Source organism: Bufo gargarizans, chromosome 1, assembly GCF_014858855.1.
Source record: "Bufo gargarizans isolate SCDJY-AF-19 chromosome 1, ASM1485885v1, whole genome shotgun sequence".
Classification (NCBI taxonomy): domain Eukaryota; kingdom Metazoa; phylum Chordata; class Amphibia; order Anura; family Bufonidae; genus Bufo; species Bufo gargarizans.
The window spans coordinates 211,158,599-211,183,709 of NC_058080.1; the positions used below are offsets into that span (position 1 = coordinate 211,158,599).

General features: G+C 41.2%; 1 protein-coding gene across 1 annotated transcript in view; it reads right to left on the reverse strand.

Moving 5' to 3' along the window:
* PAPSS1 (3'-phosphoadenosine 5'-phosphosulfate synthase 1) overlaps positions 1 to 25,111 on the reverse strand; it is a 128,776-nt gene that overhangs the window by 42,089 nt on the left and 61,576 nt on the right. Inside the window, exons 7-9 of the mRNA XM_044301101.1 lie at positions 24,567 to 24,678; positions 18,241 to 18,446; positions 7,232 to 7,367 (exon numbers count right to left, since the gene is read on the reverse strand). Coding sequence (XP_044157036.1) covers positions 7,232 to 7,367; positions 18,241 to 18,446; positions 24,567 to 24,678 — 454 coding nt within the window. The remainder of the gene's footprint in view (positions 1 to 7,231; positions 7,368 to 18,240; positions 18,447 to 24,566; positions 24,679 to 25,111) is intronic.

The window sequence follows — 25,111 nt, forward strand, 5'->3', positions numbered from 1 at the left end:
CGTCCGCAAAATGGTTCCGCAATTTAGCGGAACGGGTGCAGATCCATTCATTTTCAATGGTGCAGGAATGTGCTGTCCGCATCCGCATTTGCGGATCCGCACTTCCGCATCCGTGCTTCCGTTTCCGGAAAAAAAAAAAATAGAACATGTCCTATTATTGTCCGGACAAGATTAGGCATTTTCTATTATAGTGCCGGCAATGTGCGGTCCGCAAATTGCGGACCGCACATTGCCAGTGTCCGTGTTTTGCGGATCCGCAGAACACTTACGAACGTGTGGATGGGCCATTAGGCCTCAGTTTACATTTCGGTTTTTTGCATTCCGTATGAATCCACAAAAAAACTGAAGGTACTCCTTATGCCTTCCGTTTCCATATTTACGTTTTTTCCATTCCGTTCAAAGATAGAACATGTCCTAGTATTGTCCGCATAACGGACAAGGATAGTACTATTCTATCAAGGGCCAACTGTTCCGTTCCGCAAAAAACGGAATGCACACGGACGTCATCTGTATTTTTTGTGGACCGCAAAATACTGAAAAAGCCATACGGTCATGTGCAAGAGGCCTTAATATGTACTTCTGAATTAGGTAATCTAATCTCTGGTGTAGCCTTCATTCTCCTCAGTACCACTTGAGGCGGGCATGGAAATTCTGAAGAGTTAGCGAAAATTCCAACTTTGACTGCACGGTATATAAATATAAATCTGCCATTCAAAGAGTGACAGAATAAGGTAAATGGACAGACAGCCTAACAATGAAAATGGACAGCTAGCCTAACAAAGTAAGTGATGAAGAATGTCAGTGTTTAAGAAGCAAACCACATACCGACACATGTTCTTCTTATTAGACCACATGTTCAACATCACTTTTTGCAAATTTTACAGCTGAACTATAAAATGTTTGTATTAGCAACAGTACATTCTGAAAGCAAGGGCGCATTATAATTTGATACGCAGGCAGAAAGCCAAAAGTGTGTTCCTTCGATTTCACCTCTATCTTCTATATAGTAATTTTTACAAAAAAAACAGCTACCACAAAAAAATTATTTTTAATCATACAAAATATACATTTCAAATGGGCTTGTAGTTCCAAATCTTAGGAAAAGGCAAGTCAATGCTCCATGTGCTTTAAAGGGGATCCCCACTCAAATGAATTTGTGCAAAACCAAGAGGAAAATTATTAATTAGGTAAGGCTTTCAGAAAGCATAAAGGTTAAGGTTTTATGTAAGATTTTTCTAAATTTTTACCAAGCGAGGAGGCCACAACAGCTGTCACTTTTACATTAGGGGTGAGTCAGTTAGAGGGGTTCCCAGAAGGGCTTTTAAAGGGCTTTTCCAAAATAAGGAAAAAAAAAAAAAAAAAAAAAAAAGGAATTTCTGCTACACTAATAATATTCCACACACTGACATTAGTGTAATCACAGTAATCTTACAGAAAACATCTGGTAAAACCCATCAGACTACTGAACAGAAAAAAAAATAAAAATACTAAACACTTTCGTTTTTTGTTAGGTTTTTCTGTTAATTAGTCTGGGCCACAAATACCCGGAAACAGAAAGTTTGTGAAATCTGAGCTTGTAAAGTGTTTTGGAGTTTGTGATTAATAAAGCGTGGAGACTCCTGATGAAAATATAATAGCACGCACTAAGTGACATATTAAATCTTTTTTTTTTTCTTGCACGTAGAATTTACAAACCAGAAAATGTATACCAGGCTGGTAAAAACAATAACAGGCGCCGGCTAAGTTCTCAACTTGACAGATATTTTTGGTATGATAAACAAAGCTAGAAACACAACTACAGGAGATATCATTCATACAGCATCATGGGTGCAAGGCAGAAATGATAGGAACGTTTCTAATGATGTGGTAAAAGGTTTCATTTACAGCCACACAATACAGCATTGTAATATTTAGTGCAGCAAGGTCAACTCAAGTTTTCCCATTTCTCTCATCTTGTAGAACACTTCAGGAACATTAAAAAAAAAAAAAAAAGTCTAAAGACAAGGAAAATAATAGGCGTGTCAGCATCGTTGAAATGCATTTCTTGAGGTGCCTATACAGCTTCAATAAACAGCTTTTTTGGGGGTGAAACACTCATTTGGCTGACTCCAGCATACACATACATCCTCTGTTCGGCACAGTGTGTATGAGAGGAGAAATCACTGCCAGACACTTGTGGTGGAGGCTTCTCTCCTGGAAGAATAAAAGGATCAAGGCACAGTAATTCACAGTACCCATTCCTTCTCTCTCCCAGACATCACCTGTCAGCGAAGAGTCAGGAGCTCCGAGTCAGAGGTCCTGTCCATAAAATGGCCGCTGATGGAGCATCATGTGACCAGGCAAATCACTTCCATATGATGTCTTCTCTGTTCAAATACACTGCACCTACCATATGCACTTGCAGAATTGTGAGTTTAGTGCTGGTACAGTGTGTTTGAATGCAGGAAACACCACGCACCACACACCCATGCAGTTACCTGGTCATATCACGCTCCATCAGTGGCCATCTTATGGATATGACCTGTATGCAGCAAACGGCACATCAGTAAGTACCATCTGGTCATCTTACATACACATAGTAGCCAGAAAGTGGCCAACTACTTTAAGACCTAAATATACCTGAACCGTTTCTAAAACCTAAAATCTTCCCATATCCTATTAAGGAACACTAATTTAATAGGAGTGCACAGCAGGAGAGGCCATTCTGGGCAAAACTCAGGCTGACACGGACCACGTGCAGTTGAGGTGTTGGAGTTTTTTAATCTATATTTTACATTGAAAATCTAATAAGTATAATAAATCGCCCTGTGTGGAACACAGCACTGCATGCTAGCCCAGAAGTGACCGCCTGCTGAAATCAGTGGGTTTGTCACTATACTACAGTGCCTTCTGCGAGCGCAGCATAGAAGAGGTGACGGGCTCTCTAAGAACATTCCATAAACTAGAACGATTTACCTTTTATGAATACTGGATGATTCTCTTAACCACAGAATTGTGCCCTCGATTGTACTCTGTCTGTTACTATTGAAGGCTTGACCGACCTTTGTATAAGGTTGTGCGGAAAGCTGTACCGTATTCACATTATGTGCAGAATACTGTTGCTGAGCTCTGTTCTGTATCATTCGCTTGAAATGAGCCGATTTGGAGCACACACACATCACTGCCATGCTCTCCCAAATCACCAAAAATAGTTTTATATTTTAATAACTAGGCAGGACGATCAAATCTGAACAAGTTACACAGCCATTCCCTAATAAAGCAGATCCAAAGGTCACATTAAAGAAAAGTGTTAGTTGCAAGTGAAAAGTCGATATATCAAGGTGCTGTCTTGAAAAATTCAGAGGATTTTTCCTGGATCAAGGTTTTACAGTTAAAACAATGTTGTTATTCCCTGTACACACGTATTCCCTGTACACAGGATAGGAGATAAGTGTCTTTCAGCCGGGGACGACTGTTGGGGCGCCTACCAATCATGAGAATGGAGGTTTTGGAGTTTCCTGTTTGAATACAATGGCGGACACACATGCCCTCTGCCACCCAGTACAACTATATGGAACCGCAGGAGATAGCCAAACACATGTACTCTGCAGTCTCCGGCAGTCCCATAGAGTTGAATTGAACAGTAGCACACATACGTGACTTCTGCAACATTCAGACAGGGGAATACAGAGTCCCCATGATCATGATCAGCAGGATCCAGAGCAGCCAAGACCCCCGCCAATCAAGCACTTACAGAGAAACCTCTCTTGACGTTTGTTTTACTAATTACTTGCATTCTCCATGTCATAACAATTCCAGATCATCCATTCTTATGACTTAGTGATGTGCTATTCCTTTATTATTCCTGCTAGAATGTATGAATTAATTGCTAGCCACTTGCAATAAAGGTCTAGATGGTTATTACCAGTTTGGGGTAGGGGTGTCGCTGACACTAACCAATCAGTACTGTATACCAACTGGTATATGGATATGAACATAGCATGAGAGACACTATTGTTCTTGGCTCTTGGACGGATGGACATGTGGCTGGCTTAAGGTTTTCAATTTTAGTTTGTTACTTCTTTAAGGTCTCTTTTATAACGTTGAATGTCTTTTACTTGGTTTTTATATACCAATCTTTCTCCCCAGTTTGCTGTGACGGAATATGCCTTATATTCTCTTCTGTTTTACAAAAACAAACTGGAGTTTAATTTTCACTATGGCCTCATGCACACGACAGTTGTTTCATTCCGTGTCCGTTGTTCCGTTTTTCGTGATTTTCTGCAGACCCATTGACTTTCAATGGGTCCGTTGAAAACTCGGCAAATGCACCGTTTGTCATCCGCGTCCGTGATTTAAGTCCGTCAAAAAAATATAAACGGTCCTTTTTTTTACTTTCCTTCATGTCTGGAGATCCTCCAAAAATAAAGGAAGACACACACGGAAACAAAAACGGATCACGGAACCCCATTTTGCGGAACGGCCTATGTCTGTGGTTTCCAAAGTGGATCAATGTTATGTTATTCAATAAAAGCACCAGAAAAAATACACGGGAACAAAAAAAAAAAAAACTAACACACCTGTCCGAGAAGAGGTTGAATACTGTTTTTGGTTTTTTTTTTTCTTTTGACTATGGTAATCGAAAACAATCGTTTATCGTGAGTCATTGACAAAAAACGTTTTAAACTGTCAGCAATATATTAATATTCTCTCTAGTGATCGTTATCACCATTACTGTAGCATGTAACAGGTATGGCTAGAAAATTAGTTTGCATATTTTACTCTAAAGATTGGGGCTTTTGTGTTTCCTGTTTGAATGAAATGGTGGACACACACATACGCGCTGCCACCCAATACAACTATATGTAACCTCATTATATTTTAATAACTAGGCAGGACGATCAAATCTGAACAAGTTACACAGCCATTACCTAATAACGCAGATGCATAAGGACAGTGTGAAATGTAAACTTTATTGACGTTTGTACTTTGTGTGTCATGCGAGTGTTTGGAGTGACCTATTTGACTTGTGTGATCCAGATGCTGGTAAAAGTCTGGGTCATGGTGTCAATAAACAGCCTAAACATGCAATTAGATGAGCATGAGCTCACCTTCTCACTCTTTCTGGGGGAAAAAATAAATAAAGACCCCAACCATGTGACAAGCACAGGGTAAGCATGCTCTCTGAATGTCTGAATGATTTTTTTTTTTGGGGGGGGGGGGGGGGGGGCCAGATGCACATAACATCCCCCCTCCCCCCTCCCCGAGGTCACGTGCAGTTATACAGCAAGAAGATGATCTCTCATCCGCCACACTGAGACCACAGCGAGCAGAAGCTGCTTAAATTTGGTATATCTCAAGTCATGTCTTTTAAAGCTAGGAATCTACGGCTTAAAAGACGATCAGGATTGCAGTGCTAGCTGACATACAGTCATAGATGCAGCTTTTAGAAATCAGTTCGGGAGTGAGAGCTGCAGGTACATTCAACTCTCAATGGGACCGGCTTAGGCTTTAAAACAAAACCTTGCTCATATTTCTTGTTCTGATGCAGGCTGAGATACATCCATCAGTAGCAAGGACTATGACATATGTCCTTGGAAGGGAAAGTGTTAAGCTACTGTTTTCCCAAGTTAATAGATCAATGGGCTTAAACACACTATCCAGGTTAAAAAAAAACTGATGGCCTATCCATACAATAGGCCAGGGATGGCCAACCTGAGGCTCTCCAGCTGCAAAACTACAACAAGGCATAGTGGGAGTTGTAGTTTTACAACAGCTAGAGAGCCACAGGTTGGCCATGCCTGTGGTAGGTCATCAATATTAGGTGAGGATCTTTCCGGCTAATGTTGATCAATGTGTTTGTAAGATGATTAAATGGCAATTACTAATAGTCTTTGTTGATAATCTACACCATTTTCTATATTTCAAAAGGTAATCTCTCGTGTTGGCCAAGTCTTTTGTGCTGTCCACACAGCAGTCTTGTCCATAAAATGACCAGGCAGATCACTCAGTCTACTCCATTAAAATACACTACACCTGCACTAAACTCTCCAATTCTCAAGTGCAGATGGTAGATGTGGTGTATTTGAGTGGAGAAGGCTGAGTGATGTGTCTGAAGTTATTTTTGCCTGGTCACATGACCCTCCATCAGTCGCCATCATATGGACAGATCTCATGTGTGGACAGTACAGAAGATTTGCCCAACAAGGGGGCACGACTTATGAAATATAGCAAACGGCACAGAAAATCAACAATGGCTATATCAGTAAGTGTCATATGATCATCTTACATACACATTGGTGCACAGTAGGCAGAAAGTGGCCAACCCCTTTAAGGATTAAACTCTTTAAAACATGGATAACATATTTAAAGTTTGAGCACAGTAAATTCCTGATTCAGTTATCGAACCTTTCCCTGTAATGTAACTTGGAAGAATAGGGGCCATTATGAGGTATAATGTACTGCAAACTCTCTCCAAAATACAATCTCTTTGACAAGACCACTCCATGTAGACTAGATTAAAAATGTTGCTACAGTGGCCTTTTCTTTGAGATGACCATCCACTAGATTTTTTACTGCAGTTTTGAGTGGTTGCCTCAAAGAGGTTTCAATAGATTTCGGTCTTCACAATTAAACATATAACTCATTTCTGTAAGCATCAACTCTCATTTAATAAAAAAAAATAAAAAAATAAAAAACAACAACACACAACAACTATAGTCCGTATATGCAATTCACATTGTTAGTTAAGAACATGTGAAATTAGCTACAGGCAAATGTTTAGTAGCAGAGGGACCAGTAAAGCTTTATGGAAGCAGAGGAGACATTTGCAAGAAGTGTGAAAGTTGGAAAATCATCACCAAGAGGCTTTCAATGCAATTTTCACGCTACACAAAATGGTAAAGCGGATTCTAGCCTGTAAGAGAGCATACTGATAAAGAAAAAGTAGATTTCACCAGTAAAACATCAATCGCATTTTACAAAACTGATGAGAAACAGAGTTCTTAAAGTAGTGGAAAAAGCTAAGACTTTGCAAAAATTCCTTTTTGTTGAAGTGGTCACATATGCATAAAATAATGATTAACGAAAGGTAAAACGTAAGTATATTTCAGTCAGGATGGACATCATTACAAGCCATTATATATTTTATTGTATTCAAAAGAACGGGGATAATCATTTTAAAATTTCAAACATGTTTCTGTCTTTTACTTGGCACTGTATAAAATAACAGGCAAAAAGACCATAAACTTACCCGCATTCAGATCTTTAAACTTTTGCTTCAGTTCAGCTGGAGTAAGCCTGTACTGATCTAATCCATCACCCCAATAAATGCGGTCGAGGACTTGCAGGTCTCCGCCCACCAACCATTCTCCACTCTCCATCACCATCTGCAGCAAACCAAAAGAAAAATCCACAATTCTCTATGAAAACTAGTGCAATGAAAAAACCATGAGATCACATGTCAATTTTCCAGAGCGCATGGGAAAATAAAAGCACCAACTGGTTTCTGTACCCAGCATATTCATTTTTCTATTTCACCAATTAGATAAAAATAGCCATATTTTCTAATGTACCGTAGTCATTTAAAGGGGTTTTCCCACTTTGCTAAATCAGCCTAAGCTGCAGTCACTCTGCTGGTAACTTCCTGCTTTTCTGCAGATAAGGCTGGGCGGGCTTAGGTAGCTAGAGTGAAGGCGGCCACACCTCCTTATGACATCACACTGAGAGCTGAGTCCTGTGTGCTCGTTCATGTGAAAAGTATGACTCACAGTCTGGCATCCTGCAGTGTCTGAGGCCCCTCCCCCTGCTGGGGAATCAGCTCTGCTACACCTCTCTTCCCTGAACCTCTTTATATAGAGCTCAGCTACATCTGTCTGTGCGCCCCGCATCACGGACCCATTCACTTCAATGGGTCCGCAATCCGGGAGATGCGGTGCACTGAGCGAAACCCCACGGAAGCTCCTCAGAGTGCTTCTGTGGGGTTTCTGGCCGTGCCTACGCATTGCAAAAAAGTCGTGCTTGCACTACTAGAACGGACTGATCACGGATCCATTCAAGTGAATGGGTCTGGGATCCGTCTGCGGCAGCTGCACGGATGTTGCCCGCACATAGGATACCACAATTTACGGTCCCCAATGCATGGAACGGCCAACACACATTCATGTAGATGAGCCCTAACGGAGAGATGGCGAGGAATTTATCTGTATAGAGAAAGCAGAAGGGGGAATGGTAAATTCTTGCTTTGTAAATTCTCAAGTACACTCTTTGTGCCGCCATATGGTTTTATATTGCACCATAATTCAGAAGGATTCTCTTCTAGAACAGTCCATAATGCAATTAGAAGCATGCAGAGGTAGTGTATAGCCCCATAGACTTCTATTGGAACATAACAGAGAGATGGCGGGGCATTTTTTTTACCAGAGAGATGGCGGGGCATTTTTTTACCAGAGAGATGGCGGGGCATTTTTTTACCAGAGAGATGGCGGGGCATTTTTTTACCAGAGAGATGGCGGGCATTTTTCTACCAGAGAGATGGCGGGCATTTTTCTACCAGAGAGATGGCGGGGCATTTTTTTTACCAGAGAGATGGCGGGGCATTTTTTTTACCAGAGAGATGGCGGGGCATTTTTTTACCAGAGAGATGGCGGGGCATTTTTTTACCAGAGAGATGGCGGGGCATTTATCAGTGTAGAGAAAGCAGAATGGGGGATGGGAAATTCTTGCTTTGTAAAGTCTCAAGTACTCTTTGTGCCGCCATATGGTTTTATATTGAGCTATAATTCAGAAGTATTCTCTCCTAGAACAGTCCATAATGCAAGGCATGCAGAGGTAGTGTATAGCCCCATAGACTTCTATTGAAGTTCTGTTCTCTGTGTGCTGCCATATGGTGCCATTATATGGCACTATGATACAGAAGTGCCGCCATATTGTGCAACTATAGGACACTTCTATCCAGCAGTATTCTCCCCTAGAACTTGTCACAATGAAAGCAGAGGCATGTGGAGGTGCAGTGTGGCCCTGTTGACTTCTCTTGGGGCCACATTGCATTATATTTCATACAACTAGCAGCTTGTGTGGGGCAGTTGGACATCAGCCCATGCTAATGTCAGGAAGTGCAAAGCAGGGGCCACCTTATCAGAGAAGCAGTGGGGCCAGCTGTTATGTGACCTGACAAGGGGACAGAACACATAGTGAGGTCTGATCAGGGACAGAGGGACAGAACACATAGTGAGGTCTGATCAGGGACAGAGGGACAGAACACATAGTGAGGTCTGATCAGGGACAGAACACATAGTGAGGTCTGATCAGGGACAGAGGGACAGAACACATAGTGAGGTCTGATCAGGGACAGAGGGACAGAACACATAGTGAGGTCTGATCAGGGACAGAGGGACAGAACACATAGTGAGGTCTGATCAGGGACAGAGCACATAGTGAGGTCTGATCAGGGACAGAGGGACAGAACACATAGTGAGGTCTGATCAGGGACAGAGGGACAGAGCACACAGTGAGGTCTGATCAGGGACAGAGGGACAGAGCACATAGTGAGGTCTGATCAGGGACAGAGCTGGAGGACGCTGAGCACGTTCCTTCACTACCCGGCAGAGCTGAGTGTAATCTGACTCCTCTCCAGCCCCTCCTCCCTCTCTCCCAAGTCTGCAGTGTAAACAGAGCATGCGTGGCTCTGTGTCAGAAGCAGCAGAAGGAAATGAACGGCCGGCTGTGCGCGTTCATGAAAGAGAGGAGAGGCCGGCCACTGGATGATGTGGTTAATCTGCGCAGGCGCGGCGCGGCGCCTGCATTCGGCAGGGAGAGTTGGCCGTATCTAGGGGAGACACATGACAACACAGAGGTAGGAGGGGAAGGATTTTATCAAAAAGGAAGGGAATTGGCTAATACATTGTATTTACAAAAATGATCACTGTTATATCATTAGCAGATTAAACAGTGATCATTGAAATGGGACAACCCCTTTAATTTGTACTTAAATTTGCATTTAATTTGCTAACACCACGCCATCAGAATCAAACGCCCATAGAATGCCCTCTTAGTCTGTACAGTGTATCACTTAATTAAAGCAGACTTTTAGGGCCCAGAGCTGCTCTTCCCACTGGAATTATGGATAGTATTTTCTACTTATTATCAGCCAGATAAGGGTTAACAGGAACTCTTTAGTCATCAGGTCACAAGCTTAAAAGATAATACCTGATCTCATCACTCTTGTGTGCTGTATGTTACTCCCAGAGGACCACTCTTGAACCACTCTTTGATTGCTAGGGTTAGTATACAGGTTTTCCTAAAATGTGTTGAGTAGACAAGCCCGAATATGCAAGATCACCCATAATGCCATGCAGCCAGCCAATCTGCAGATAGCCCTATGAAACCCTCATCCCTCGTTGCCAACCAATACCATCCAGTCTGCACCCCATAGGGGGGACAGGTCTTAAAAATGACCACTCATCTTTTGCTGGCTTTACTTCCTAGAAAAGTCAGAAAGATGCAGAGATGGATGTTCCTGATGACATATTCTCATCAAAATTAGATGATGTGGAAAAGGAGGAAAAAGTAGAAGGCAGAAGAAGGGCTCCCACCTGTAGGGCAGGAGAGCGCTGGGGTTGGAGAAGTGGGTATTGGAAATTAGCAAATGTTGTTCCCATTCCCAAGAAAGGTAGTGGGGAGAAATCGGGCAACTACAGGCCAGTAAGCCTGACATCAATAGTGGGGAAATTAATGGAAACTATACTTAAGGAGAGGATTGTGGAACATCTAAAATCCTATGGATTTAAAGATGAAAAACAGCATGGGTTTACTTCAGGGAGATCATGTCAAACTAATCTTGTTGATTTTTTTTGATTGGGTGACTAAAATAATAGATGGCGGCGGTGCAGTAGGCTTATCTAGACTTTAGTAAGGCTTTTGATACTGTCCCACATAGAAGGCTTATCAATAAATGCAGTCTTTGATCTTGGACTCCCATATTGTTGAATGGATTAGGCAGTGGCTGAGTGACAGGCAACAGAGGGTTGTAGTCAATGGAGTATATTCAGACCATGGGTCTTGTTACCAGGGGGTACCTCAGGGATCTGTTCTGGGATCCATATTGTTTAATATCTTTATCAGCGAAATTGCAGAAGGCCTCAATGGTAAGGCGTGTCTTTTTTGCTGATGACACAAAGATTTGTAACAGGGTTGATGTTCCTGGAGGCATACACCAAATGGAAAAGGATTTAGGAAAACTAGAGGAATGGTCAAAAATCTGGCAACTAAAATGTCATGTTGTTAATTGCAAGATAATACACCTGGGGCGTAAAAACCCCAGAGCAGAATATAAAATCAGTGATACAGTCCTAACCTCAGTATCTGAGGAAAGGGATTCTGGGGTCATTATTTCAGGAGACTTAAAAGGTAGGCAGACAATGTCACAGAGCAGCAGGAAATGCTAGCAGAATGCTTGGGTGTATAGGGAGAGGTGCTCATGCCGCTCTACAGAGCACTAGCGATACCTCATTTGGAGTATTGTGCTCAGTACTAAACTGGCACATGGATTGCAGGATAAAACTTACCAGGAAAGATTAAAGGACCTTAACATGTATAGCTTGGAAGAAAGACGAGACAGAGGGGATATGATAGAAACTTTTAAATACATAAAGGGAATCAACAAAGGTAAGAGGAGAGAATATTTAAAAGAAGAAAATCTGCTACAAGAGCACATAGTTTTAAATTAGAGGGGCAAAGGTTTAAAAGTAATATCAGGAAGTATTACTTTCCTGAGAGAGTAGTGGATGCATGGAATAGCCTTCCTGCAGAAGTGGTAGCTGCAAATACAGTGAAGGAATTTAATTCCTTAAGGACACAGCCTTATTTCACCTTAAGGACCAGGCCATTTTTTGCAAATCTGACCAGTGTCACTTTAAGTCGTGATAACTTTAAAACGCTTTAACTTATCCAGGCTATTCTGAGATGGTTTTTTCGTCACATATTGTACTTCATGACACTGGTAAAATGAAGTAAAAAAAAAATTTGTTTTTATTTATAAAAAATACTAAATTTAGCAAAAATTTGTAGAAAATTTCAAATTTCCAAGTTTCAATTTCTCTACTTCTATAATACATAGTAATACCTCCAAAAATAGTTATTACTTTACATTCCCCATATGTCTACTTCAAGTTTAGATCATTTTGGGAATGATATTTTATTTTTAGGGGATGTTACAAGGCTTAGAAGTTTAGAAGCAAATCTTGAAATTTTTCAGACAGACATTTTCAAAAACGCAATTTTTAGGAATCAGTTCAGGTCTGAAGTCACTTTGCGAGGCTTACATAATAGAAACCACCCAAAAATGACCCCATTCTAGAAACTACACCCCTCAAGGTATTCAAAACTGGTTTTACAAACTTTGTTAACCCTTTAGGTGTTCCACAAGAAATAATGGAAAATAGAGATACAATTTCAAAATTTCACTTTTTTGGCAGATTTTCCATTTTAATAATTTTTTTTTCAGTTACAAAGCAAGGGTTAACAGCCAAACCAAACTCAATATTTATGGCTCCAATTCTGTAGTTTACAGAAACACCCTATATGTGGTCGTAAACTGCTGTACTGGCACACGGCAGGGCGTAGAAGAAAAGGAATGCCATACGGTTTTTGGAAGGCAGGTTTTGCTGGACTTTTTTTTTTTTTTACACCATGCCCCATTACACCATGCCCCATTTGAAGCCCCCCTGACGCACCCCTAGAGTAGAAGCTCTATAAAAGTGACCCCATCTAAGAAACTACACCCCTCAGGGTATTCAAAACTGATTTTAAAAACTTTGTTAACCCTTTAGGTGTTCCACAAGAGTTATTGGCAAATGGAGATTAAATTTCAGAATTTCAATTTTTGGGCAAATTTTCCATTTTATCCAAGAACAAAGCAAGGGTTAACAGCCAAACAAAACTCAATATTTATTGCCCGGATTCTGTAGTTTACAGAAACACCTCATATGTGGTTGTAAACCGCTGTACGGGCACACGGTAGGGCGTAGAAGGAAAGGAATGCCATATGGTTTTTGGAAGGCAGATTGTGCTGGACAGTTTTTTGTTTTTTTTTACACCATGTCCCATTTGAAGCCCCCCTGATGCACCCCTAGAGTAGAAACTCCAAAAAAGTGACCCCATTTTCAGAAACTATGGGATAGGGTGGAAGTTTTGTTGGTACTTGTTTAGGGTACATATGATTTTTGGTTGCTCTATACCACACTTTGTGAGGCAAGATAACATGAAATAGCTGTTTTCGCACTAATAAAATTTTTTGTTATTCACAACATTCATCTGACAGGTTAGATCATGTGTTTTTTTTTTTTATAGACCAGGTTGTCATGGAGGCGGCGATACCCAATATGTAAAAATGGTTTAGCACAGTTTTTATTTAAATTTTTTTACGGTGTTCATCTGAGGGGTTAGGTCATGTGATATTTTTTATAGAACCGGTCAATACGGACGCGGCGATACTTAATATGTATACTTTTTTATTTATTTAAGTTTTACAGAATAATATCATTTTTGAAGCAAAAAAAAAAAAACATGTTTTAGAGTCTCCGTAGTCTGAGAGCCATAGTTTTTTCAGTTTTTGGGCGATTACCTTAGGCAGGGACCCATTTTTTGCAGGATGAGATGACAGTTTGATTGGCACTATTTTTGGGTGCATATGACTTTTTGATCACTTGCTATTCCACTTTTTGTGATGTAAGGTGACAAAAAAAAAATGTTTATTTAGCACAGTTTTTATTTTTTATCTTTTACGGTGTTCATCTGAGGGGTTAGGTCATGTGATATGTTTATAGAGCCGGTCGATACGGACGCTGCGATACCTAATATGTATACTTTTTTTTTTTTACCAATTTTTTTTTTACTTTATTTGGGGAAAATGACGTTTTTGTTTATTTTTACTTGAAACTTTATTTTTTTGGGGGAAAACTTTTTTTTCACTTAATTTTTTGTCCCACTTTGGGACTTGAACTTTTGGGGGTCTAATCCTTTACAATGCATTTCAATACTTCTGTATTGGAATGCATTGGCTGTATGAGAAATACCGTGTGCATTACTCATACACCTTCCGGGGCCTGTAAGATCCAGGGGGCTGGATCTCACAGGCTCATCACCGGAAGGCAGTGCGATGCCTTCCATAGACATCGTGCTGCCTTCCATGCCATCGGGTCCCCCCCCACAGCCCCATGGGGACCCGATGGCACTGCCCGCCGCCGCAATAGGTAAAAGCCGCAAACCGCAGGTCTGAATTGCTGTGCGGCAGTGATCAGAAATACACAGGGCGTACAGGTACGCCCTGTGTCCTGGAGAGAAAAGCATGTATGGGATAGGCATAAGGCCATCCTTCATATAAGATAGGGCCAGGGGCTATTCATAGTATTCAGTATATTGGGCAGACTAGATGGGCCAAATGGTTCTTATCTGCCAACACATTCTATGTTTCAATGTATGCCAGAGCTGATTATTATTCAGTGTTTACTGTCAAATAACCTGCATAAGATTGCAGGCAATAATATGCATATTGTGCCCTTACCTTACTAGCCAAACCCCATACTAGCAACAGCCTCTATTTAAAGGAGCATTAAAGGTGCCACGCGGCCATTAACAATTAAGACCGACTATACAGTGTGGTCTTCATTATTAAATGAAAGGCAGATGTGGGCTAATTGGCTGTGGGGTTCTTCATTGTAGCATGGGCGCAACACACTCGCAGCACGGCCGCTCTGTCAAATCGTACAATTAATGCAGAGTGGCTTGGGTATACCTGATTTATAGCAATTCATGACAAAATTTAATTTCTTGAGGAACTTCAGCGAAGCGGTCAAATCAAATTTTTCTTCGCAAGACAACACAAAAAAGTTGTGACAGGAGTAACAAAAGACTGGAAAAGTGGTACTAATAAAACAGCTGGAGGTGCAACATGCTACTAAGTCACATGACTGGGTACAAAAAGAGCATGTTAGAGAAGCAGAATCTTTTAGAAGAAATGATGGGGAGAAATCCATGTGTGCAAGGGACAAGGCCGATGATTGTGAGCTACGAGCCCTCAGACGGCACTCCGTTAAAAACAGGCATGATTCTGTGCTGGAAATTATTGCATGGGCTCAGTAACACTTCCTGAAATCATGGTCTGTGAACACAGTTTGCCATGCCATCCACAAATGCAAGTTAATGTCTTATCATTCAAAGAAGAAACCATATGTCCACATGACCCAAAAACACTGCTATTTTGGCTAGGCCAAAGCTCATATAAAAAATGGACTGAGGCAAAATGGAAAACGGTCAGATGAATTAAAAATTTGAGTCTGCAGGACACAATGTTCTGCAGACTCAGGAGGAGAGGAACAATCTGGCTTGTCATCAGCCCAGAGTTCAAAAGCCTGCATCTCTGATGTCATGGAGTCGCATTAGTGCCTATGGCATGGGCAGCTTACACATCTGGAAAGGCACTATCAATGCTGAACAGTATGTTGAGGTTTTAGATCAACATATGCTCCCATTCAGAGAAACTAAACCACATGCTGGAGCCATCACAACCTCATGGCTTTGCAGAAGGAGAGTCCGGTTGCTGAATTGGCCTACCTGCAGTCCAGCTGTTTACCAACAGAAAACATCTGGTGCACCATGTTAACAAAATTCCAGCAAAAAAGACCCAGGACTGTTGAGCAGCGAGAATCCTACATCAGACAACAATGGGAAAATATTCCCCAAACTCCAGCATTTAGTCTCCTCACTTCCCAGACATTTACAGACTGCTGTTAAAATAAGATAGCATGCTACACAATGGTAAATAAGGCACGGCCTGCACCAACTTTTATGAGAAGAGTTGCTGCCATCAAGTTCTAAATTAGTCAATTTGTTTTATGAAATGGTAAAATACAATCTGATATGTGTTCTATGATCTACTGTGAATAAAACATGGGTCTATCAGATTTGCAAATCATTGTATTCTACTTTTATTCACATTTATTTATATTTTACACAGTGACCCAACTTTATTTGGAATTGGGGTTGTATTTTTAGAGTAACTAAACTTTTAACAAACTTTATTTAAATACTGGAAATGTCCTAAAAAAAAAAAAATTGTACTAAACTTTATGTGTTTTGCTTTTTTAATAGAGAAAGGTGCATCTGAACGTCTTCTCCAAAGTGCTGTAAAAACACTACATTTGTACACCTCTGACATGTGTATGGATTGCTGCTCCTGCCTGTGCCCCCTGATCTTGGCTAAATCCTGGTACACCACTTACAGACGTGCTATGCGGAGCAGGGTCCTGTATTGTATTAAAAGCTCTGAATAGCAGCACATCGTTACAGGAGAGCTTTCCGCTTCGCGCTCAGGAGAAGACAAGTTCAGATGGCTATTTCTCCATTACAAAAGCAAAACACATTAATAAAGTATAGGGCTGCAACGATTAATCAAAGTTATCGATAATATTCAATAACTGGATTTATTGTCAACGAATCCAGTTATCGAATAATCGGCCGTTTCTTGCTATGCGGGCGGTCAGGTGCTATGCCTGCGGGTCCTTAACCGGCAGTAACTTTTACTTCAACTTTAAATCAGCGCATCCTTATTACCCGACATTGAAGCTCAAGCAAAAGGCAGAGCGGGGCAGCGTAACGTCACTTACTCACATGACGCGCCTGCTCGTCACGTGAGTGACGTTACACTGCCGCCCGCTCTGCCTGTTACTGGAGCTTCATTGTCAGGTAATAAAGATGCGCTGATTTAAAGTTGAAGTAAAAGTTACTGCCAGAATAGTCTACTGCTGTGAGCGGCAGGGCCAGGGCTATTATAGGGAGGGGGATCTGTGGATGGCACCGTTATGGGGAGGGGGGATCTGTGGATGGCACTTATAGCATAAGATGCTATATAGTGTGATCCACAGATCGCCCCCATAACAGTGGAATCCACAGATCCCCCATAACCTGTCTTTTTTACATTGTAATGCAAATGTTTTATAATTATGTAACTCCTAAATTTGTTTTAATATGGCTTTTGAACATAATTTTTTAAGTAAAATCATATAAACCCCCCTTTTTTTTGTCATTTTGGTGTTTTTTCCCGATTAATCGATGAAATTAGCGACAACTAATCGATTGTTCAAACAATCCTTAGCTGCAGCCCTAATAAAGTATATTACTAAATAGTTTTTAGGACATATCCAGAATTTTTAAATATTATAATAAAAAGAATAAAACAAGCAGTGTACCTAAGCTTTTATAAAGATTTTTTAAAAACTGTCTATATCTTATAAATGGATTATTTTTTATTTTTGTTTACTAGTTAAATAGGCCCTCAAAGTTCACGCTATTCAATAGCACTTTTCACTGAAACGCATACAGAGTCCATACACAGTCAGGCTATAGTGGAGGGAGGACAGTCTGACGTTCCATATAGCACGTCGCTGCTCCTGCCTGTCCTTGGTCTACTAAAGCCTGGCATAACATATCAGTGCGGGGTATCCTGCACCAATGTGCTATGCAGAGGTTTATGTGGAGTGGGCACAGATGGGTGCAGCGATCTGCGCTTTGCCAGTAGGTGCTCGTTGCAGAAATTAGAATCCAACCCCACATACATGGCTACAACGCAAGGATTCCCTTTGTGCTATAGAAAGGCCCGAACTTCAGAGGCCTGTTTTTCTAGTAAAACAGTAAAAAAATATATATTACAAATTATATTTAGGGCATTTGTAAAACAGTTTAAAAAAAAAACTTTGTAGTGTACCTAAACTTTTATAAACAATTACAACAACATTGTGCAAAAAAAACATAACTAAGTGCACGTTGAGCCACAGAAACAGGAGAAAAAATATTTTTCAGTCAAACAAGCTTTAAAATATTTAAAGAACAGTATGCTTTTCATATATCATAAAAGTGCCTCTAAAATCTATAACATTGTGGTCATACATTTCTTAACTACAAATGCTTTAGCAGTATGCCGATTAGCTACTGATGTCCTGACTTGATCCAGTCAAATTAACATGATGAAATATATACCGTACATTCCCTTGTCAGCTTGAAGAGTTATTTAATCGCCTGTCATGCAGGTAAGGTGCATGAAAAATACTGCAAGGGCACCCTCTGCTGGTTAAAGCAACTTATTTCCGGAGGGGATATATTGCTCAAAAGATATCCAGGCATTTCATGTCATGTATATGACAGCGATAAATTGTCCAATGCGTTATGCTGGCGATCAAAAGAAACAACGATTAAATATTTAATTCGGACCTTAATATATGGGTGCTCCTTACAGGTTGTCCCCCATTGCCGGGCACATCTCTCCTCTTTCCTGTGCTCATAAAACTCTGGATGACGCAGAATGGCTACTCGCCTTCCTTCATAAACCAGTGCAAAAGCTGTGCAGCCATCGAGTCTTTGCTTGTCCTCTTCGGTTGCTGTCAGCACAATGGGCACAGATAAGTTGATGACACCCCCTGTGGAAAAAGAAATTAATGCATGACATAACTGCTAAATCCAACAAATGCATCTTCATAAAAAATAGCATAGGTGTAGGCAAAGCTAGGATAGTTATATCTGCCCTTTCCTAGAAATGATGTAGGCACAGAAAGTAACCTTCTCCATGTCATTACCTCACCACCTCTGAAGTTGTCCTCTGGTATCTGGCACTAAGAGGGCTAGAACAGATTCTATGCCTTGTAAGTTGCAATATGGGGTCTCCATTAGGGATGAGCAAACTTTATATTTTGAAGTCCGAGTTCGTGTTCGGGAATATGCTAAATTGCGTTATGGATTCCGTTACCACGGACCATAACGCAATTCCATGACTCCAGCATAACGAAAACGGGACGGATCCATTATGCAGGCCATAGACTTCTATTATGACGGTATGAATAACGGAATGCCTCTAAAGGCATTCCATCATGGAATTGCGCTATGGTCCGTGGTAATGGAATCCATAACGTAATTCAGCATATACCCCAACCCGAACTTCAAAATATGAAGTTTGCTCATCCCTAGTCTCCATGGATTGGACATGTTTTTCCAATATTTCCCATGGAGGTTTGATTGGACTATAATCTGGGGTATTCAGAGGCTAAGTGGACACCAAGAATCCTTTGTTACGTTCCTCAAACCACTCCTTAATTTTTACAGTGTGGCAGGGCACCATATCCAGCTGAAAGAGGCTATGAATATCGTTGTGATGTAAGTGGGCTTCAACAATGTAACAACCACATGCCAGGATCTAAGGATTCCCAACAGATGATTGCCCAGAGCATTAAACTGCCTCTGCCAGCTCACATAGTGCATCTAGGGTTGTTGCGGGTATCGAAATATCGATACCTAATCGATACTTTTGTCCTGGTATCAATACTGTACCAGGACTTGACATTTATTGATACTAAGAACATGACCGCGCTCTCGTGTTCTCAGCAGCTCAGGGGAGAAGGAGTCACTCTCCCTCCCCCCTGTGCTGCTGCTGCAAATAAGAAAAGAGAGGGGCGGGCACACTGCACCACCAATGAAAGTTAACGTTTAATACAAATACAGGTGCAGGCAGCAGAATCACACAGCCGCAATCAGCGGCAGTTAACCCATCAGGTGCAGCACCTAATGGGTTAACTGCCGCTGATCGCAGCTCCAAGCTATATGTTGCCGTCACCCGCCTCCTTATTAAAGGACAATTATCATTGGTGGCGCAGTGCACACCCCTCCCCACTATTAAAAACATTGGTGGCGCAGTTCCGTTCCCCCCCACTAATAAAATCATTGGTGATGCAGTCCCCCCCGTCCCCCTCCCAGTATTAAAATCATTGGTGGCAGTGGCCACAGGGTCCCCTCCCCTCCTCATTGGTGGCAGTGGAAGCTTCTGATCAGAGCCCCAGCAGTGTAATGCTGGGGCTCCGATTGGTTGCCATGGCAGCCAGGACGCTACTGAAGCCCTGGTCAGCTCCCTGCTGCTGTGTGTACTATGCACAGGGCAGCAGGAAGAGTGTGAGGTCCTATTCACCCTAATAGAGATCTATTAAGGTGAATAGGACAAGGGATGAAAAGATCCCATGTTGTAGCCTCTAAGGGGGCTAATAGTTATTAAATAAAATAAAAAAATATTAAGTATAAATCACCCCCTTTCCCAATTTTACATATAAAATATATAAACAATAAATAAACATATCACATATCACCACATCCGAAAAGTCCAAACTTTTTAAATTGGAAAAAAAAACTTTTATACGGTGAATGCCGGAACAAAAAAAAAATTAAATCTTAAAAATTAAAACTGCGCGATTCGCCATTTTTAAATGCGGAATGCAAGCTGCTTTTTTGGAGTCTTTTCGTATTGTATCTCAATACTTTTTTATGGTATCGAAATCGAATCAAAATTTTGTTATCGCAAGAACCCTAAGTGCATCCAGGTGACATCTTCCTAGGTATGCACTCACGCTGTTCAATGATTATCTGTCACGGCGGACGTGCACTCAGACTCACAGATAAACCACCAACCAGGCTCTAGGCGAGAGGCAGGGGAACGGTCACCTCCTAGCTAATCCCTGACCTCTCTCCCTGCACTGCTCAGTCCACATGCAAACCTTGGTGGTAGGTATGATGTGTCCCCGTGCCTGGGCTGAAACACCCTAAATTCCCTGAGATGGTGAAGAGGGGAAAAAGGAGCAGACTGCTTCCACAGAACCTGGATGGGAGAGATGACAAAACAACCAAGACCGCAAACAACAAAACTAGAAACCACACTCATCTTTCTGAGCTGGAACAGACAACCTTCCTTCCTAGCTTCCAAGACCAAAGTGATTCCTATAATCCGCTCAGAGCACTAGGATGGAGTGCTATTTAAACTAATGACCCCACCCAGTGCACCTGATGAGAGGCGGATCCAGCACGGCTCCAAAAACAAAACACTAAACTCGTGCTGCTATTCTAGCCGACCTCCGCACATAGTCAGAGAAGGGCATGATATTAGCAGGTCGACTTCTTCCATTGTCCAGTTCTGAAGCTTACGCACCCATTGTACACCCTTTTGGCTGTGGAGTGGGGTCAGCATAGGCAATCTGACACTTCTGTGGATAAGCAGCTCCATATGCAGCAAGCTGTGAGGCCTTGTGTCTTCTGACATCTTTATATCGCTAAAACCCTTGCATTTTCAGCATTTGGGCAACAGGAGCTGTTCTGTGGGACCAGACTACACACACTTGCCTTTGATCTCACTATGCATTGCTAAAGCTTGGGTGTCCATGACCGTGTTGTCAGTTCACTAGCCGTTTTCACCTAGACCACTTTTTGTAACTACTGACCACTGCATACCACACAAACCTACCGTTGTGGAGATGCTCTGACCCAGTTGTCTAACCAACACAATTTGGCCCATGTCAAAGTCGTTTAGATCAGTGTTTCCCAACCAGTGTGCCTCCAGCTGTTGCAAAACTACAACTCCCAGCATGCCTGGACAGTCTTTGGTTGTGCGGGCATGCTGGGAATTGTAGTTTTGCAACAGCTGGAGGCACACTGGTTGGGAAACACTGGTTTAGATCCTTACCCATTTTCCCCATTTCCTATACACGGGCTGTTCACTTGCTACCCAATATATCCCATCCGTTAACATCATTTTTATCATAACCAGATAATCAATGTTATTTCCTTTCTCTTAGTTATAATGTAATGGCTGATGGGTGCCAGTACATGCTCAGATTTAGATCAGGTTGTCTTGAAGGCAAAGTCAACTGCGGATTGTAAAGGGAAATTCCACTTCTCTTTTTCTAATCCACTCCTGGTTTCAGCTTCAAAAACTGCATCAAAGTCCTGAACAAAGCCTGATCAAAACCTGAATGTGCATTGGCAGCCTAGATTTAATTTAGGACGGGTTAGTATATCCAGGTTTTAAAGCCAAGGCCAGGAATGGATTCAATAAGAGGAGAACACTCTATTATACATATTCTCTGTTTATGATCCACTTCTGCCTTTGGATTAAAAAAACTGCATAAAAAAAACCTAAACATGAAGAACCAGCCTAGGAAAACTTGACATAAAAATTACTGCCCACAACTGCCAATTTTTTGTTTTACTGTAATTTTTGTATTTTCAAATGGTAGACATCAGGAAATGCTGTGACTCACTTTACTAAAGAACACCACAAACTAAGTAAATTCTCCAGAATGCTGGTCACTAGGTTTGACGCTACCATTTCCAATTTTTAAATGCTTTTGATATCACAATATGACACATACTAAACATTAGTGTGTCACGTCCAAAGCAAGTTGCTTCCCCAGATAATCAAAAAAAGAAGAAATGATGTGTCAGAAGAGTTTTACTGTGCAAGAATAAAATCTCTTCACATCTGACCTCATCTACTTTTACTGTAAAGTGGCTTTTACAAGGATTACAATCTGCTTTTGATGTGACAAATCAAAAGAAAAATGGAGCAAATGTGGGAAGTAAAAATATCCTGTTGCCAACTTCACAGAAAGAAATATATATTATCTGCAGCGTATGAAAATAAAAAAAGATAGTTATAGAGTATCTGGAAAACAAAAAAAACAGTGCTGTATGATACTATTGTCAATCCGAAAGTGTATCCAACTGAAGGCCTGATGTAATCGGCCAGTACATATAACACACATCTAGGCCTAAACACATGAGTAGTCAGTAACTCCCTGTCCAAAGACAAGAGCATGTAATGTCATGGAGCAGTACACCTCAGATGGTGGTCAGTGAAATGCTGCATCAGCTGACCACTTTTTCCTTCAAACACATGTTTCTTTCAATGCAAGAAGACTGATAAACCACCATCAGACACCTCAGGCAGCATTCACCTCTCAGACAATAATGGATCAGATTAGAGCTATGCAATTAATCTAATTTACTAGACTGCCATTTCAGTGAATCCCTGAATGAAGCTGTTCTCCTGCTGTAATGGCAGGGGTCAGAGATTACTCCAATCATAACTATCAATAGTAAAGAGTGACTGTGACGGACAGGAGATTCTCTGCCCCCACGAGAGTGCCAATGCATTGCCATGGAAGCTGATGTCTAATAAAGGCCTCCAGATCTGCCATGACTATGCTGTGTCTGATCTACAGTACATTGAATCAGACCGAAAAAAAAAAAAAAAAAAAAAAAATGTTGGCTGTATAGGACCTTAATACGCCCTTGTGCGTGAGCCCTGAAAGAAATGGAAAAAAAGAGCTAATAAAAAAAAAAGTTTAACCTTACTAACAATACAATGAAGACCAGTCTTAGAGAATATTCTTCCCTATTGCTATATATATATATATATATATATATATATATATATATATATATATATTAATATTATAATATATTGCAAATATTTCATTGCAAAAAGCTCAGACCTACATCCTTCAATAAACCTAAATGTAGGGAGGAAATAAACAGCGCCACAGAGGCATTCCAATGTGCGGTGCCATATATCTGTCTAATAAACAGGGAAATGTCATAAAACACATTTGTAAGCAAACTCATTTATACTACGGACTGTAGACACACATGCAGATTACATATAACATGTCAAAAGACAGCTATCAGGTAATCTCTCAGGTCTTTCACATTGTAACATCAAACAATCTCCGAATAGATAACATATTGCCATTCTCACTCTTTAGGATTTATGGCTCCTCACTTTACAGATCAATAATTAGAACCATTTATATTGCTGCATGCAGACCATCTTCAAACTGTGACCGTTGTGAACGCTATAGTTCACCTTGGGGCCCTTTTACATAGGCCAATTATTGGGAATAACCAGACCCTATTAGCTAAAAGAGAGCAAAAACAATAATATATATCATGCCATTTGGCTATGTCAGAAAATAAATCAGACACATAGGGCAATTTACTGACACCATTATGCAAGTACAATTTAGTAGAGCCTGTGTGGGGCAGGAACATACAGCATTATAATACTGTGAGACACCTAGTGGCCATTACCTCACAGCCTTAGGCCTCTTTCACACGACCGTTTTTTTTTTCCGTTTTGCGGGCCGTTTTTTGCGGTCCGTATACGGTCCGTATACGGAACCATTCATTTCAATGGTTCCGCAAAAAAACCGGAATGTACTCCGTGTACATTCCGTTTCCGTATTTCCGTTTTTCCGTTCCGTTTAAAGATAGAACATGTCCTATATTTGGCCGCAAATCACGTTCCGTGGCTCCATTAAAGTCTATGGGTCCGCAAAAAAACGGAATGCATACGGAAATGCATCCGTATGTCTTCCGTATCCGTTCCGTTTTTTGCGGAACCATCTATTGAAAATGTTATGCCCAGCCCAATTTTTTATATGAAATTACTGTATACTGTATTTGCCATACGGAAAAACGGAACGGAACAACGGAACGGAAACGGAACCACAACGGAAGCAAAAAACGGAACAACGGATCCGTGAAAAACGGACCGCAAAACACTGAAATGGACATACTGTCGTGTGAAAGAGGCCTTATTCAGGTGGATGCAGGCATATTTTTTTAATTAAGTGATTTGGAAATTTGCTATTTATACTATTCTCTATTAAATGAAATGGAATTCTGTGAAAGTAAAGGCAATAGAAACAAAATGGTGATTCGCTTACCATCCAACAAACAATCAAAATGAAGGCACTGTAGGTATTCCCTTTCCCTCATAAAGCCATTGAGAGGTGTTCCCCAGCCTTCTGCCAATACCTGAACCCACTGCATATCAACCTGTGTAAGTGAAGCAAATACATATTAAATGATGAGCCACCAGGACAATGATGACATTTAATATCTGGATATTTAGATACAAATTGCTGCACACAAACTGACCTACTTGAGAAGGTTTTATTTTAAAATCCCACAAACTTTGTCACACATCATTAAAAAGTAAAAGGGTTTAAAGGGGTTCTGTACTTTGTTTTAACGGATTATCTATCCTCTGGATAGATCATCAGCATCTGACCGGCGGAGTTCAGACACCCGGGACCCCCGCCGATCAGCTGTTTGAGAAGGCAGCGGCGCGGCCTTCTCACCGTTTACCGCCGGCCCAGTGACGTCACGACTAGTATCAACTAGCGTGGGCGGGGCTAATCTCCATTCAAGTCAACAGAGCCTAGCCCCGCCCACGCTAGTTGATACTAGTCGTGACGTCACACGGCCA